Raw genomic sequence first — 19,277 nt, 5'->3', positions numbered from 1 at the left:
TGACTTTGGGACATGATTTTGAAAATATACTATGCATTTTTTTAGAGCACTTACTGTCCCAATGGATCTTCAAAGTTAATATATCCAAAATTATTCTCATTTGCCATTCTTCATCAAGGCTACTCCTGAATTCTGGAAAAAGAATTCTCTAGTCTTTCAAATTAGGATTCTGAGTCATCCATGATCACTCTTCCTCTCTCTTTACCCCAACAACTACTCTATCAAATAACCCCATATATTTTACTTCAACCTCAACCCAGTTCAGCTCCTTCTCTCCAACTCACTGCTACTCACCCAGTTCATGTCATAATTGGTTTTAACTTAGAACACTTGCAACAAACTACAGACCTCAAATGAATGGCAGTTTTGAACTGCTAAACTGACAAAGCAAGAAATGTAGCCAGGCAATGTGTGATGACTAGCAAAGTAACAGCAGAGTATTTATTTACAAGGGCCCCACTGATGAAGGGATAGAAGTGCCTTGCTTATGATCACAACTCCTCCTGATGAGTGTTTATATTAACCTATTAGAGAAATTTATGAAGACCATGGCCCTCAAATACATTTCTTTCTGAGGAAACCTTACCTCATGTATTTTATTCCTCTTCCTATAACTCATTGAAGATACAAGGTGGCAAGATACACCTTGTAGCTCCTAAAATAACATCCTATATTGACCCCAAAAATTACTATTTTATATCATACTATAGTTTTCATTTATAAACCAATATACCTTTAACTCTGGAACCTGTTTAATTTTACATTTCAGAATGATGGAATGAATTATAAAAATATATTCTTGATTTTCACTTGGAAAGTATTTAGTCCATGAAAAATCTTGGCTCTCAGTCCTGAAACCAAGAAATTAAAAGAATAATTTAAATATTATAGTATGGTATTTCAGGTTCTAAATTTGAATCTCTATTTACCCTAGGAAGATATTTACACTTTTAAAATATATCATTACAATTTAAGACTCTCCAAGGCGGTAAATTGATAGCACCAGCGACTCAGTTCAATCGGAACTGCATAAATAAGAAAATAAAAATTATGAAGTTCATGCTAAGGTTTATCATGGAATATTCTAACAGAACTGAATGGCTCTATTTTGGTTCCAGTTTTAAGGTAACTGGGAGTTAACAAAGGTACCCCTTTTGCTTTGACCCATGACTGCTGAAAACCTTTCCAAAATATATTACACCAGGTTGTGGCCTACTTTTTACCATAAAGTAATCCTCTATTTGCAATTGGAAAACTGTTTTCAGAGTCTGTCTTCTTAAAAATTCCTCATATAATTTCAGTATACTGATACTGATGCTACTGGAATTTACATTTTTAATGGTCTCCTAAAATAATGTCCCAAATTAATTATATCCAATTCTTTTAAATGTATATACCTTGACACCTAAATTATTTTGTCTCATTTAACATCTAAAAATACAATAGGTATTAAATGTAATATTTCTTACAATTTTATTATTTCAAGAAAAAAACAATCTCTCTTCTCCTATAGATATCAGACTATTGGAAAGCACCAGAGGCTGCTATTTACAGAAATAGATATCTTCAGAGACTGCAGTGGAGGAGCAGGGTACAGTTTGGTGAAACTACAGTATGATAGATGGAGCAGAGGAGGACAGTCACAGAGACTAATCTGGTTTCCAGTCCTCCAAGACCATTCTACAGTCTGTGGGGCTTTTCTAAAAGATGTTGTTGCTTCAAAAAGATATTAGATACTTTTAACATACAACAATCAGGATTATAGAAAAAGCACTGTATCCTACTGTCTATCCTTTGATATAACCATCTTTTGATTTAGATGAACATTTCTAAAGCATGAAGATATTTATAAATGAGAATTAATGGCAATGCATTCACAACACGTGAGAAAGCAATGTCTAACTATTCAACTTTAATAAAACTCCTATCATGTCAATTTTTGCACAAAATAATTAATATCAATAATTAATAATAATTACCACAGCTAACATTGATTCAGGACCCATTATTGCTGAGGGTTACACTCAGCAATCTGTGTGAATTATTTCTAATACTTATTACAACTGTGTGATATATATTTTTGATCTCTATTCACAGATAAAGAAACTGAGGCTCCAAAATGTTAACTACTAATCTAACAACTTATGTTGTAGAGCTATTACTTACATTATTATTATTACTGACATTATTATCATTATTATGTCTCTCTAGCTGCAGAGTGTATTTCCTTCCTATTATACCACAGTGACCCCCTGGGATAGACACACATTTCATAGCACTACATTTGTTAATATAGACCTATTGTTTCAAATCAGAAATCTCTCAAAAAATTTTCAGGCCATGTTAATTTTAAATGCATTTTAAATGGTACTATTTCAATTAATGCCACATATAAAAGGGAGATGGTGGCATCTGAACCTCAGACTAATAACTAGGCAACAGCTCTCAGAAGACATCATTAATCTAGAAGACAGATGGCTGCTAAATTAAGATTATCTGTATCCCTGACATTTCCCTAGGGCAAATTTCCATTGCCTTTAATTTAGAAAGTTGGCCTTACAAAAGAAAATACAGTTGACCCTTGAACAACAGGGGTTTGAACTGCCTGGGTCCACTTCTAAGTGGATTTTTTTCTACAGTAAATACTACCGTATTGCATGATCCGCTGATTCCTAGTTGGTTGAATCCAGAGTTGGTTGAATCTGAGGATGGGGAACCTCAGATACAGAGGACCCACATGTAAGGGATGAGGCTATAAATCATACGTGGATTTTCAAGGGCAAGAGGGTTGACACTCCAGCCCCAGTGCTGTTCAAGGGTCAATTGTATAGGCTTTTTGAGATTTGGTTAAAAAACAGATTCCCATTATTCCTTTATTTTCCATAAAGGGAATTTCAATACCAAACTTATAAAAACATCTCTTTAATACCAAGTTACTTTACAATCTCATTAAAAAAAATAAACAGAAAACCTCAACAGGCAATAATTCACTTGACTTTAGTGGCCTAGCATACCTTAAAATAAAATTTGATAGAATCATTCAACTAATTGTCACTTTTACATTGTAAAAAGTTTTGCAAAATAGGTGAAATCAAATAGCATTCTTATTTTCAAATGTTATCTATCACGCTGGACTTCAAATAAAATACAATTCTTTGCTGTGTCAATATATCTCATTTTAAAAGTTTTAAAATAAAATTAATAATGCATAATTTAGATTATCCTGAAAGACACACTTTGACATTTTAACCCAAGCTAGAGAAAAGATCATTTTTAATGTGAAAATTTAAAAGAAATAAAAAATAGCAAATTGGGAGAATGATGCCTTGAAATAAAATAATACCTATAATACGTATTTTTCTTATGCATTTAAAAAATGGCAAGCCATATTTCATAATTTATAAATATAAGCTTCTTTTGCTTCTTCCACATTATACAAAGGCACATGCCTATCACATTCTCTTAACTGATGGGAGAGTTGTTTTCATCATATCTTAGAATCACAGTTAACCATTGAGGCTTGTCAAAGATGCCTACCTCTGTAGTGGAAGTCTTGGGACATGTCTATGGGAGCCCGTTCTACTGCTGATCTCTTGTAGACAACATGAATCCTTCCTTTTTCTTCCTCCATCTGCTTACCTCTTTCCAAGGGTTCAATGAAATACTCATCATTATCACTTTTTATCATTCCAGCCTAGAGAAAACATAAAATGTGTTATGTTAAAAGAAACATCATCTTTAGCTTACAGTTAGTTTTTTAAATGGTAAGAATACAATTTTTGAAAACTAATAAACTTTCTTTCCACTTTCGGTTATAAATTCAAACTGATTAGCTACTGTTAGTTGCTCAGTTGTGTACAACTCTTTGCAACTCCAAGAACTGTAGCCCACCATGCTCCTCTGTCCAGGGGATTCTCCAGGCAAGAATACTGGAGTGGGTTGCCATTCCCTTCTCCAGGGGGTCTTCCCAACTCAGGGATTGAACCCCTGTCTCCTGCATTGCAGGCAGACTCTTTACCATCCAAGCCACCAGATTGAAATGGTTAAGCTACTATAAATATCAGTTATTCAAAGGTAGAAATTCATATATGGTAGGGATAAAATATTCCTAGGTGTTGCTGATCCTATTTGTGACGCCAGTTGTCTTGGGGTTCATACTGTTTGCTGAACCCAGGGTAGGCGATGCAGGAAATCAGAGGCTGGACGAAGACTCAAGGAAGAGTAGGAACTGCAGACACATTTATTTCCTCCTGGCTGGCATGGCAGCCATAACACAGCCTCTCTCCTGGCTGATGAAGCAGGCAGGAGAGAGGCAGCCATAGCAGCAGCCATAACATGACCATAGCGTAGCCATAACATAGCCTCATATAACATAACCGTGGGTCGCTCCAATGTAGCCCTGATGCAGCAGCAGCCAGGGGCTTTCATGGTGAAGTTCATAACAGGCATACCACACAAAGGAGCCCAAGGCCAAGTGAGTACCTCGTGAGGTGCATGTGTAGTGCTATAGGATCTCAGCCGTTACACAACCCTGCAAAGTCACTGTTCACAGAACATGGGGCTTGAGGGCGTGAGAGTGTGGGGCAAGAGAACCTGACTGGCAGCATCTCGTTAATTTGTTCTTTCCCTCCATAAGGTAAAATGGACTTCCCAGGTGGCGCTATTGGTAAAGAACCCACCTGCCAATGCAGGAGACATAAGAGATGTGGTTTGATCCCTGGGTAGGGAAGATCTCTGAAGGAGGGCATGGCAACCTACTCCAGTATTCTTGCCTGGAAAATCCCATGGACAGAGGAGCCTGTTGGGCTATAGTCCATGGGGTCACAGAGAGTCTGACACGGCTGAAGCAACTTAGCACACATGGACATAAGGCAAAATTAGAGCTTTACATAGGGTAAGAATAAGAAAACCATACAATCTATATAATTTCATCAGTCAATAAATGAAGCACATTTCTGTATTCTACTTGGCATTTTATCTCTAAAAAAAAACTTACAGGAACATAAATTCAAGAAAAATCTCTGATTACCCATAGTAACCCATTGTGGGGCTGTTGTCCACTGCTGCTAAGTATTTTTATAACCCATTTATATCTTCCCATCATATCACCATGGTATGAGAGGAATGAGTTCCATGGGGCACTCCATACATAAAGTTACTTCTGTCCTTAATTCACCTCAGTTTCATTGGAAATTCTATATTTCTAGTATTTATTCATTTGAAGAGCTAGCTCAAATTTTGCCCATATTAATCTAATTTCATGATTTTACATATTTCTTTCCTTCTCCAGCTTCATCCTTTTGAATGAAAAGGTTATCTGACATTCAATTCCTTCCTTTCACCTCCCTGGTGTTTTTATGACTCTGCTTCATCTTTGATTTATTTAGAAAACACCAGGACTATACTATTCACTACAGTTGAAGAGAAATGATAGTTTGTCTGAAATTTATTCTTCATAAAGTATCGAGTCCACATTATGTTCAAATAGCTACAGCTCATATTCCTATTGTATAGATCATACACTAATTGTTATTTTGCTGTTTTAGTCGCTAACTCATGTCTGACTCTTTTGCCACCCATGAATTGTAGACTGCCAGGCTCCTCTGTCCATAGGATTTCCCAGGCAAGAATACTGGAGTGGGTTACCATTTCCCTCTCCAGGAGATCTTCCCAACCCAGGGATCAAACCCACGGCTCCTGCATTGGCAGGCAGATTCTTTATGGCTCAGCCACGAGGCAAGTCCCACATGCACTAATGTTGTTGTTTGCTTACTCATTGGCTTCCCACCCTTTGCGATCCCGTGGATGCAGAATGCCAGGCTTTTCTGTACTTCACCATCTCCCAGAGCATGCTCAAACTCATGTCCATTGAGTTAGTAATGCCTTCCAACCATCTCGTTCTGTCATCCCCTTCTCCTCCTGCCTTCAATCTTTCCCAGCATCAGGGTCTTTTCTAATGAGTCTGCTCTTTGCATCGGGTGGCCAAAGCATGGAAGCTCAGCTTCAGCTTCAGCATCAGTCCTTTCAATGAATATTCAGGATTGAATTCTTTCAGGACTGACTGGTTTGATCTCTTTGCAGTCCAAGGGACTTTCCAGAGTCTTCAAGAGTCTGACTCCAGAGTCATCACAGTTCAAAAGCGTCAATTAATACTTCAGTGCCCAGCCTTCTATGTGGTCCAACTCTCACATCCATACATGACTATTGGAAAAACCATAGCTTTGACTAAACGGACCTTTATTGGAAAAATGATGTTTCTGCTTTTTAATATGCTATCTAGGGTTGCCACAGCTTTTCTTCCAAGGAGCAAGTATCTTTTAATTTCATAGCAGCAGTCATGATTTTGGAGCCCAAGAAAATGAAGTCTGTCACTGTTTCCATTGTTTCCCCATCTATTTGCCATGAAGTGATAGGACCAGATTCCATGATCTTAGATTTTTGAATGTTGAATTTTAAGCCAGCTTTTACACTCTCCTCTTTCACTTTCATTAATAGGCTCTTTAGTTCCTCTTCACTTTCTGCCATAAGGGTGGTGTCATCTGCATATCTAAGGTTATTGATAGTTCTCCTGGCAAACCTGATTCCAGCTTGTGCTTCACCCAGCTGGGCATTTTACATGATGAACTCTACATATAAGTTAAATAAGCAGGGTGACAATATATAGCCTTGATGTACTCCTTCCCAAATTTTGAACCAGTCCATTGTTCCTTACCCAGTTCTAACTGTCGCTTCTTGACCTGCATACAGGTTTCTCAGGAGGTAGGTAAAGTGGTCTCGTATTCCCATCTCCTTAAGAATTTTCCAGTTTGTTGTGATCCACACAGTCAAAGGCTTTAGCGTCATCAGTGAAGCTGAAGTAGATGTTTGTCTGGAATTCCCTTGCTTTTTCTATGATCCAAAAGATGTTGGCAATTTGATCTCTGGTTCCTCTGCCTTTTCTAAATCCAGCTTGAATGTATAGAATTCTTCATTCATGTACTGTTGAAACCTAGCTTGGAGAATTTTAAGCATGACTTTCCTAGCATGTGAGATGAGTGCGATTGTACGGTAGTTTGAACATTCTTTGGCATTGCCTTTGTTTGGGACTGGAATGAAAACTGACCTTTTCTATTCCTGTGGCCACTGCTTAGTTTTCCAAATTTGCTGCCATATTGAGTGCAGCACTTTCACAGCATCACCTTTTAGGATTTGAAATAGCTCAGCTGGAATTCCATCACCTCTACTAGCTTTGTTCATAGTGATGCTTCCTAAGGCCCACTTCACTTCACATTCCAGGATGTCTGTCTCTAGGTGAGTGATCACACCATCATGGTTATCGGGGTCATTAAGATCTCTTTTGTACGGTTCTTCTGTGTATTCTTGCCACCTCTTCTTAATATCTTCTGTTTCTGTTAGGTCCACATCATTTTTGCCCTTTATTGTGCCCATCTTTGCATGAAATGTTCCCTTGGTATCTCTAATTTTCTTGAAGAGATCTCTAGTCTTTCCCATTCTATTGCCTTCCTCTATTTCTTTGCACCGATCACTGAGGAAGGTTTTCTTATCTCTCCTTGCTATTCTTTGGAACTCTGCATTCAGACAGGTATATCTTCCCTTTTCTCCTTTGCCTTTCCCTTCTCTTCTTTTCTCAGCTATTTGTAAGGCCTACTAAGATAATCATTTCACCTTTTTTTCACTTCTTTTTCTTGGGGATGTTTTTTTTCTTTTCCAGTTTTATTTTTTTATTTATTTTACTTTACAATATTGTAGTGGTTTTGCCATCCATTGACCTGAATCCGCCACGGGTGTACATGTGTTCCCCATCCCGAGCCCCCTTCCCACCTCCCTCCCCATCCCATCGCTCTGGGTCATCCCAGTGCACCAGCCCTGAGCACCCTGTCTCATGCATCAAACCTGGAGTGGCGATTCATTTCACATACGCTAATTTACACGTTTCAGTGCCATTCTCCCATATCATCCCACCCTCGTCCTCTCCCACAGAGTCCAAAAGACTGTTCTCGGGGATGGTTTTGATCACTACCTCCTGTACAATGTTGTGAACCTCTGTCCATAGTTCTTCTGCACTCTGTCTATCAGACCTAATCCCTTGTAACTATTTGTCACTTTCACTGTATAATCATAAGGGATTTTGATTTAGATCATACCTGAATGGCCTAGTGGTTTTCCCTACTTTCTTCAATTTAAGTCTAAATTTTGCAATAAGGAGTTCATGATCTGAGCCACAGTCAACTTCTGGTCTTGATTTGGTGACTGTATAGAGCTTCTCTGTCTTTGGCTACAAAGAATACAATCAGTCTAATAAAATCTAACATTACATAGACTAATATAATGAATATTAAATTAACATTACATGCACTAATATGGAATGTCAATTTAAATAGCACTACATTTATTTGAAAACAAAGTTGAAAAAATACTGTATTAATATGGAATTGTAATTATGTGAAAATATTGATCAGATCTAAGTCATATTCTTCTTCTGAGGCTCTTATTTTATATTTTCAAATGTGAGGCCACTCACTCTCATGGAATGTAGGCAAGGGGAAGGGAGGATGATTCCCACCCCTTCTAACTGATGGTCTAATGGCCCTACTGCTCCGTGTCAAGCAACACAGACATGAAGTGTAGGTAAACCTCGCCCCATAGCGTCTGTTTTCAGCAAATATGCCCATGACTACTGCTTTTCTGTTGCACTCACATCTGTCCCCACTTTCTATTCTGTCTTCTCCTACCAGATGCACTCTCTCCCCCACTCCCTCTATGGAAGCCTCAGAGGGCATTCTCAGAAGCTCTGATGTCTCCACGTGCCATCTCTACTTCCCCCTAACTACTGTGCACGTCCAAACAGCCTTTGAATCTATGTCACCTTTACAAGGAAATATCACTACAGCTTTTTCACGGTGGTTAGTTTTGCCCTTTTGAAAAAAGGTCTACCCTTTCACTACAAAGAACATTGAGCTAGTGGGTATTCAGTAGTAATGTTGATCTTCCAGACACAACTCCAATACCTGGTCAATTACTTTTCCCCTAGTGCTCTATGGAAAAAAATGCTTTTTTTCACAAGCGGCCTGATTAGATCTTGACCCTTCAGAGTTGTTCCTCTTGTTAATGGATTCATCTCCTCTACAAACACAATTTCCAACATCTTTCTCATGCTTTTCAATTTTTGATTTAATCTCTTTAGCATTAATGTCATATTCTTAAATCTCTTTTCCCCAGTAATTTTGAAATCAGTTTTTTGCCCTGTTCACTCATGGATGGGTTAATAGTGCTCATAGACAGTGAAAGTGAAGTCACTCAGTCGTGTCCGACTCTTTGCGACCCTGTGGAGTACAGTCCCCCAGGCTCCTCCGTTCACGGGATTTTCCAGGCAAGAATACTGGAGTGGGTTGCCATTTCCTTCTCCAGGGGATCTTTCTAACCCAGGGATCGAACTCAGGTCTCCTACATTGTGGGCAGACTCTTTTCCATCTGAGCCACCAGGGATAATGTTCATAAAACACATGCAAACTAAGCATAAACATAGTAAACATATAAAAAGTTAACTAACAGGACCACATCCAAGGCTGAAATGTCCAGCCTCATTACTAACGCTATCTGTTGATGGGAGGCAGTGTTAACCAGTTTTATCATGGAAACACAGGTCTGTTGTATATCAAAGTCTACAGATTGAAGTTTATCAGTATTTCTCTCTTTTTTTTTTTATACATGTAAATCCATGGCTGATTCATGTCAATGTATGACAAGACCCACTGCAGTACTTTAAGTGATTAGCCTCCAACTAATAAAAATAAATGAAAAAAAAAACAGTATTTCTCTTCATTCAAGTCTTTTTTTTTTTTTTTTGCCCTAAATCCATTCAGTCAGTGTTCTGTAAATTCTCTTCCATTCTTTTCCCATCTATTTACACTGCCACTTCCTTAGTTACAGACCTCATCACTGCTCATTTGGATTACAGAAATTGCCTTCTATTGTGAGACGTTCCATAGATCATAACGATTCTCCAGATGAGTGCCTAAACCTGAGTGGAAACAGTGGTCACTAAACAGCCAGCAACCTCTTAGCAATGGGCAATGACTACTGGGGACACTTGAAAGCCATGGAGAAAGCAGGAGGATTAGCCCACATGCCATTAAAAATCATTTCTACATACCTCCTATTGGAAATGTTAAAATCTCAGGCCCCATGATGTTACTTTCTCCACTAGGTAACAGGTATAATTTAAAACATCTAACCCTCCCCCTTAGAAGACAATGAAAATTTAAATGAGGTTGAGGCAGTGTCATTGGCAAGGCAAAAGCTGGATCACATAACCTCTGATAACTCCAAGGACAGGAAATCTGAGAGCCTGCCTTCTTAAAAAATTTTTTTCATTAGAATATAGTTGCTTTACAACATTGAATTAGTTTCTACTCTATAGCAAAGTGAATCAACTATACAAATACATATATCCCCTCTTTTTTGGATTTCCTTCCCATTTAGTGACAGCCTACCCTTTTATTCATCATGTAAGCAAAGTTTAATGAAAAATAAAAAAATCTTATCTAAACCACTCTACTGGATACCTTAGTAAAATAAAAATTCTCAAAGACATGGTTCACCTACCCTCCAGCTGAGGGCAATCTAGCCAAATAAATGAAATATATGCCTAAAGGTATTCAGTGATGTATATTATGAAAAGTCCAGGCAGTAAATGATAACGGCAGTTGAAAGTCAAATCGGGGAAATTCTTTGCCCACAAGCCAACTGTCAAAGGAACTCTTGATTTTCCACCCAAAATCTAATTTCAGCTGAAGTCACCCGAATGCCTATGGGGATTTCATGTTGGCCATTGTTATTGTTCACACTGTCTCACTTTTCCATGTAGCACAGCAGTCAAAAATTACTATTTCAAAGTATGGTATTATTTTAGCCAGGCTAGAATGTGATAAACATGGACAGACTATGTAAACATCAGGTGTTGCCTTCCTGCTAACACAGAAGCTCAGAGTATTTCTAGGTCAGCCAAGGCGGGGGTGGGGGGGGGGGGGCGGTGTTTGCCCCACAAGCCATGTGGGTGTCCAGACTGATGGTGATCTGCCATTTCAATTTGGGCTGCCGTGTTTGCCCAGTCAGAAGGGGGAACAGCAGAAGGAGGCTGCCATGGAAGATATTTCTGAGCTAGCCCTGGTCATGTCACCGGTACCGCTTACTTCCACGGGCAGGATACAGTCGCACGGCTGGCTCACAGACAATTGCAAAGAAAGTCAGGAAACGGAATCTGGCTGCGTGCCCAGGGAGGAAAGACAATGGATTCTGATGAACAGGTGGCCGTCTCAAGCTCAGATAAGATCATGTCACTTCTTCGCATGAAACACTTCAGTGGCTTCCCACTGCACTTAAATCCACACTCCTTCAAGGCCTGTATCACCCCAGCCCTGCCTACGCACCCCCAAGCACCGCCCCTGTTCCCGTATTTCCAGTGCCCCAGCCTGAGCGGCCTGTGTTCAGTCTCACTCTTCTTTTTGATATTCCCACGCTCTTTATGGCCTCAGACCTTTGAGACGTTGTTGGTTCTATTTAGAAGGTTCCTCTCCCACCATGCCATGCTTCCCTTAGCTGGCTGTGTTTTATTCTCCAGGTCTCAGTTTAAATGCAGGTGATGCAACAGACATGAGTTTGATCCCTGGGTGGGGAAGCTCCACTGGAATCAGAAATGGCAACCCACTCTAGCATTTTTGCCTGAAAAATTTCATGGACAGAGGAGCTTGGCAGGCTACAGTCTAAGGGGTTGCAGAGAGTCGGACATGACTGAGTACAAACGTGAATGCACCATGATCACAGTTTAAATGTTACTTCCTTAGAAATTATTTTCTGACTTCCTCACCCACATATAGATTAGGTATCCCCATGTAAATTAGGGTCTATCTTTTAGCCAATTCGTCTGAAAGAGCCATGTATTTTCTCTCACAGCCCTTAACACAAATCCCAGGTTGACTCACCTAAGTGTTACCTTTATTATTTTCTGTCTCCCTCATGGCACCGTTGGGCTTCCCTGCTGGCCCAGATGATAAAGAATCCGCCTGCAATGTGGGAGACCTGGATTCGATCTCTGGGTTCAGACAATCCCCTGGAGGGCATGGCAGCCCACTCCAGTATTCTTGCCTAGAGAATCCCCATGGACAGAGATGGCTGGCAGGCTACAGTCCATGGGATCACAAAGAGTCGGACGTGACTGAGCGACTAAGCCCACAGCACTGTCAGCTCCTGAAGGGGACTTACGTTTCTTAAGTCACCTTTGTCTTCCTAAGTGCCAGCACAACGGCCACACAAAATATGCCTTCAATACATTTTTGATGAAAAATGACATGAATGCAAGGTAAAGCGGGGGGATGGAGAATTTTTAGAGGTTCTTGGTGGTCTTCAAAATGTGGGAAGATTGCTATGCTGGCGGTGTGAGAGAAGGCGTTAGAAGTGAGACAGTTCAGGCCTGAACAAAGGTTGTGAAGTGCAAAACCCCAACACATGATTGAGGGCAGTGGGTACCCTGCTCATTCAGAGCAGAGTCTGTGCAGGGCAGCTCTGGGAAACGGGTTACGGAAGATTTGTGTCACCTTGTATTTGAATTTTTAACTTGTAGCATGGAGAACAACTAAGGTTGATCAGATGGGGTAAAAGGAAGTGGGATTGTAAAAATAATTTTTATTTATTTATTATTTTTGTCTGTGTTGGGTCTTTGTTGTTGTGCAAGTGTTTTTTTGTAGTTGTGGAGAGGGGGGGGCTACTCTGTAATTGCCATGTGTGGGCTTCTCTTGCTGTGGAACTCGGCCTTTAGGGCACAAAGGCTTCAGTACCTGCTGCATTTGGGCTCGGTAGTTGTGGCTTGCAGGCTCTCAAGCACAGGCTCAATAGCTGTGGCACAAAGGCTTAGGAGTTTCACCACATGTGGGATCTTCCCAGATCAGGGATTGATCTTGTGTCTCCTGCACTGGTAAGCAGACTCCTTAACACTGAGCCACCATGAAGCCCCATGAAGTGGTGTTTTAAGATTCATCTGAGGATTAAGTTCCAGATGGAAGAAAGACTAGAAAACAAGCAAGCATGAGGCTAAAAGTGCAGGTGGCAGAAGTGGCAATGGGAAGAGAAAAGGGGAAAGAGAAAGAAAAAAGGAATAAAGTCAAGAGTGACTACAGGAAAAAATAAATACTTGGTCACCTGTTAACGTGGAAGCTTCCTCTGCTTAAAATCTTCCAAGGGGGGCTTCCCTGGTAGTCTAGTGGCTAAGACTCCATGATCTCAGTGCAGGGGACCCAGGTTCCCACATGTCACAACTAAGAGTTCGGAGTTCACAGGCTGCAACTAAGACCCAGTAGAGTCAAATAAAGAAATAATTTTTAAAAAAGCAAAACCTTCCAAGGATACCCATGCCATGCATATTAATAATCAAAGTTCTCAAGATGCCCATTCTTGGCACCACCATCTCCTGGGCCTCATCTCTTTACTCTTGCCCTTGCTGGTTCCACTGTAGCCACAACGGGCTCCCTGCTGATCCCTAATGCCCCAGGTAGGGGCCTTTGTTAAGGCCTTTACACTGGAAAGGCACTTCCACTTGTATTTTCCCTTCCTGAAATCTTTCTCCCCCTGGAATTTCACATGTCTAACTCCTTCACCTCCTTTACCTAAGTAATGCACACCCTGCTTCCCCCACCCAGCACCCCAAAAACTCTTACCCTGCCCATCTTTTCCATTGCACTCACTGCTTTCTGATGCACCAGCTAACCTACCATTTATCATGTTCCTTGTTCACTGTCAATGCCCCAGCAATATCCTGATTGTCAGGAATTTACTTTCAGTCTGTTCTGTTCATTCTGTATCTCAAGTGCCTAAAACAGTGCCTGGCACAAACTAGCTGCTCAATAAATACTGGATGACAAAATGAGAAGCAAAGATAAAGGAATGGAGGAAGGTGCAATCTCCAAACTTTTGAAGTTGGGTGACTAGGAAATTAATGCTTTTGCTCACAGAAATAGAAAATCTAAAGGAGAAAGCTGATTAGAAAGGCAGGAAGATGACCAGTTCATTAAGCATGTTCACTTGCGATAAGGGTGAAGATACCCAACATGCAAAGGAGAGATGCAGAATTTTTATTCAGAAAAATTGCCATGGCCACAAATATATTGGAAATGGGATACTTTCTCAAAGGCAATAGCTAAAACTGCTGGGGAAAAAATGAACAGGAAAAGTTCATAAAGAGATCTGAGGGAGAGCCAACAGCAAATCTTGGGGAAAGTTCACAGAACTCCAGAATATTACTATACAGGAAATTCCTAAGATCTGAACTCAGGACCATGGTCTACAAGGTCTTATATGGCCTGAAATTCTCTATTTGTTTTGCTTCTCCTAACACTTCTCATCTTGCTCTTTTTGCTCTAGCAATATGGCCCCTAACCCTACTGCTCCCACCCCTACAAGCACTTTCCCCACCTACATAAATTAGCTTCCCCTTCTTTCTCTATCCTAGCCTTTTTCTTTTTGAGGCATTACCTCAATTACCTACATGAGTGTCTGTCATCCTTTTGGGACACAAACTTCAATAAGCATAGACTGTGTCAAACTCACTGCTGTATCTCAAGACCCAGAACAGAGCTTGGCTTGAAGCAGGTGCCTAGTATTTGACGGACACTGGGAGAGGAGATTAATGTAAAAAGTGGACAAGTGATCGGGATTGGGAATACATGTAAATCCATGGCTGATTCATTTATTTATTTATTTTTTCTTATTTTAAAAAATTAAAAAAAAATTAAAATTTAAAAAAAAAAAAAAAAAGTGGACAAGTGAAAATAAAACATCTTAGAAGGAAAATTTTAAAAATGGCAAGAGAGGGGGGAGGAAAACTGAGTAGTGTGTCATGGGCATCAAAATAGAAATTTCCTCAACATCAAAGCAACTGCAGTGAAGAGGACACAAAAGATGAAGGCTGTGAAAAGGAAACTAGAGAAACAAAAGTGATGGAGTAGTGGGGGCTGAAGAGATACTACAATGAGTTATGAAAGGACCAGGTGGTAAAGCCACATATATTTCAGATCCTAGACTGTTGAGAGCCATTATAAGTAGATTCTCAGCCTGCTCTTCCCACCACATCATATGGATTTTTCTTCCTCAGCAGTTACCAAAAATGGAGCGACTAAAAGATGGAAAATATATGTGTGTTTATGTGCAATGGAATATTACTCTGCCATAAAAAAGAATAAAATACTGATATATACTGACATTTTTAGCATGGATGGACTTAGAGAATATTATGCTCAGTGAAATAAGTCTGACAGAGAAAGACAAATGCTATATGATATAACTTATATGTGGAATATAAAAAATGAGACAACTGAATCTATACACAAAAAAGAAACAGACTCACAGACATAGAAGAAAAAAACTTACGCTTCCCAAAGGAGAGAAGGGGAAAAGGGTCAAGTTAGAAGTAAGGATACAAACAGATACAAACTACTATATGCAAAATAGATAAGCAATGAGGATGTACTGTATAGCAGAGGAAATTATAGTCAATATCTTATAATAACCTACAATAGAATATAATCTACACAGTATCATAAATGAACTGTACTTCAATTAAAGGGGGAAAAAAATCTCATGTTTTTAGACAAGACTCACCCATGCAAAAAATCATCAGTACTCATAGTTAAGCAGTAAAGATTCTTTTATCCATAAGATATTCATTTAGGTAGTCAGGCATTCAACAAATATATTTGGAAGCTCAAAGACCATGAATTGTTGCACCCTAATATTAAATAACTCACACTCCTGCTCTCGGTCCTCACAATTTTATTTCACAGGATACAGTGGAGTGATTTAAAGGAATAAAATTCAAGTATAAAATTAGGCAGTTTCAAACTATGACATTCTAAGTATTGGTCTTGCTTACAATGCTGCCAGAAATTTACAACTTTTAAACTTAGAAATGTCACACATGAGATTACATATGTCCCTGAAAGATTCTGTTGAAACAGATGCAATAATTTCTTATGTATCTTAAATGTTATTTAATTTATGTATGGTGTGTGCTCATTTGCTCAGTCAAGTTCGACTATTTGAGGCCCCATGAACTATAGCCTTCAGTTCCTTTGCCCATGGAATTTTCCAGGCAAGAATACTGGAGTGGGGTGACATTTCTTACTCCGGAGGATCTTCTCGACCCAGCGACTGAACCCATGTCTCTTGTGTCTCCTGAACTGGCAAGCAGATTCTTTAACACAAGCGCCACCTGGGAAGTATGGTATCAAGGCAACATTTCATAAATTTCCCTTTATGACACAAAACCTCCACATCTACCCTTCTGTGATCTTATATAGCAATACAGGAAATATTTAAGGTATTTCTCAAACTATTTTCCAAAATTTAACACACATAAATTTTTAAAATATCTACTATATTTAGTACAGCATGAAATTAAACATATTTTATTAAATTTTAATCTTCACACAATTCCTTTGACATCAATGTAGAGAGGCTATTTATAAAACAATGATCCATGCTAAAAGCCAGCTGCATAATTACTCTGTCATCTGGTCACCTCTTCCAGCTACATCACTCAGCTCAAACACTGCCAAGAATACAGAATTAAGCCAATAGCTTAATAATAGCTTCTGAGCATGGAAACAGCCATCATAAAGGCCACCCTCCTCATTCACTAGATGAGGTCCTTGCAGTCATATCTGACACCCAATTCCACTAAACCAAGTTAGATGGTTTCCTAATCCTCATCAAAATGCAAATAGCAAACAAAAGTAAGGGGTGTGAGGTCCAAGGAGTTTCAGCTGAGATAATGTCCATGAATCCCCTTTGCAAACCATACAGACTTAACTACAAATGTGAAACTCTAGTCCTTATATATCGACAACAATAAACAGCAGTCACTAAGAAAAGACTAAATTGTGTTCAACTTGGTTTAAAATGAAAATCAATATAAAAGACTTCTAAAGAAGAATTTAAACAAAATTTACTAAGGTTTTTTGAAAATTCTGTGCCAGATATTCTAAAAATCTTCTGCTATGGAAACCTTCTATTTTCAGCTGTGACACCTAAATGCTGCTTTAATGCAATGATTCTCAACTCTATGAAGAAAGGAGAGGAGAGCTAGGCAGCTTTTTTAGAGTTCCAGGAAATATATACCAAATAATGTGATACGTAATTGAAGCTGAAGCTAACTAAATACCCATTATTTTGTGCTAAACTGGTTACAATCTTAAACTAGGTCATATATAGGAAAGTAGTGATGTTTTAAATGTCTGGTTTGTTTTAATTGAACTACTTTAATTAAACTTAGTTTAGTTTTAGATGTCTAGAAGAACATTGAGAAAAATTTATATTCATGTTGTGTATGTATGCAAGAGAGAATAAATGCAGATGTAATATTTAAGAAAGACTATCATTATACCTTAGTGGTACAACAAGTCCATCTTAGCTCACGAAGGTTCATAAAAACACATTTTGAGATTTACCATTTGACTATGTTGCTTCCTCCAATATCTACTCTATCCCTATATCAATAAAGCATGTTGCCTAATTCCATTTTATCATTAGAATGGACAGATATTATATGAACATGATTTCAACACTTTTCCTGAATTTCAGGAAGTATTTCAATGTCATCCTCCAAATTCCTAGAGTAGGCAAAATATCTGAGAAAGGATGGAAAAGAGAATAAGGAGAAATAACACAGCTGTAATTGTTAAAAGCATGATTTATTTACATAATAAAGCTTATTATTTGGGATGCACTTGGATAGAGCTTATGAAGATTAAGAAATAGCTAATATAAACCCCAAACCATGCCATTGGTTACTATAAAGCCTTCCCTTATTCGAAAGTCGAAAGTAATCTTTATTAATTTTGGACTCCCCGTATTGTATCTGTATTTCTATGGTACTTATCACTGTCAATCTTTTACTATAATTATTTATGTTAACTGTGCTAGTACGGGGGAAGTAAGAGATGTTGAATAAGATGTCAGCTGCACTAAAATATAAATGTAATCAAATTCAACATTCATTTTTGGGTTTGGCTGGCATTTCATTTAACAATAATCCTTCTGGATGCTGAATCTCAACAGCATCTAACATAATCCTCTGCAAACTGATTTGACACTAAATGAACGCTTGCAGAATCTTTTTCATGAAAGGAGTAGATTCTCCAGTCAGACAGGTGTTATAATTGGAGTCCTTAAAAAAACTCCTATTTGACTCAATAATCTGTACTCAATTAATTCATCTTGATTCAGTTAATTGCTACAGCAAATGGGTCTAACTTTAACCAGTGACATTAGACACTGACATCACCATGTCAGTTCCTTAATAGGACAGCATAACCTCCAACCCTCTACTGTCTGATTTTTATCAAAATCTAGGTTGCAAGAAATACAATTCTAGGAAGATTTCCTGAAGGTGAAAGGATTTTCTATACATCTAGTCAAATAGCTTTTTTTTTTATCATTTCCATCACCAGTCCTTTCCTCCATTAAGCCAGACCACCATTGTTCGGGCCCCTTAATAAGACTGTTTTTAATCAGCTATGTAAAGTGCTAAAACATCACCCTATGAAGAAGGAGATTATACAAAAGGGTCCTAAGAAGCTCACTGTCTAATAACAGTATGTTTGTTGTTGAAGATCTCTCTCAATATCCTACACTCTGTTTGCTATGTGAAAATCCAGGGAAACAAAAAATCTCAGATTTTAGTAATAGAAACAGATTTAGTTCATTTTTATTTGACCAACACTTTATATTATGTAATTAACCAATATCTGTGAGAAAACTCAGAGTCAAATTTGTATTCTCTCTTTAAGACGATCTTGTGTCATGAAACCATGGATACTGAAATTTTTTGGACATTAATTTTCCTGTTCTTGTTTTTCCTTCTGTTTTCAATATTTTACTGTGTGAATGCATATAAATGCATATGTTTATCATATTGAAGGAGGTAGGTACTTGTTAAGTTAAAGTACAAGACTATATACTGCAAGGTAAAACTAAGACATGATGGCTCAATTTGAAACAAGAACACATTTTTCTGAAAATGTGTAAATTATAGGATTAAATGTATTAACAATGTTTATTTAGCATTATTCAATGTTTCACAAACATCTGAGTATTCTTGAAAAATTAAGGATAAATTATTTTTATTATTTTTCACAAAATGTGACAGCTTATAACTCTAAATCCTACTTTCCTCTAATTTCCTAATGATTTGTGGTGTACAATATAAAATATAAACATTCAAAGCTTTT

The 19,277-nt window shown here is 38.4% G+C and overlaps 1 protein-coding gene across 2 annotated transcripts in view; it reads right to left on the bottom strand.

Annotated features, from left to right (window-relative positions):
- Nucleotides 1–19,277, bottom strand: part of ADAMTS3 (ADAM metallopeptidase with thrombospondin type 1 motif 3) — a 277,278-nt gene that overhangs the window by 127,883 nt on the left and 130,118 nt on the right. For both annotated transcript variants that reach the window (XM_061145817.1, XM_061145818.1), the window contains one exon: nt 3,538–3,694. In XM_061145817.1, coding sequence (XP_061001800.1) covers nt 3,538–3,694 — 157 coding nt within the window. The remainder of the gene's footprint in view (nt 1–3,537; nt 3,695–19,277) is intronic.

The sequence above is a fragment of the Dama dama genome, chromosome 6 (assembly GCF_033118175.1).
Source record: "Dama dama isolate Ldn47 chromosome 6, ASM3311817v1, whole genome shotgun sequence".
In the NCBI taxonomy this organism is placed as follows: Eukaryota; Metazoa; Chordata; class Mammalia; order Artiodactyla; family Cervidae; genus Dama; species Dama dama.
The sequence above is the reverse complement of the archived record's forward strand: the minus strand, read 5'-3'. Positions and strand labels throughout refer to the sequence as shown.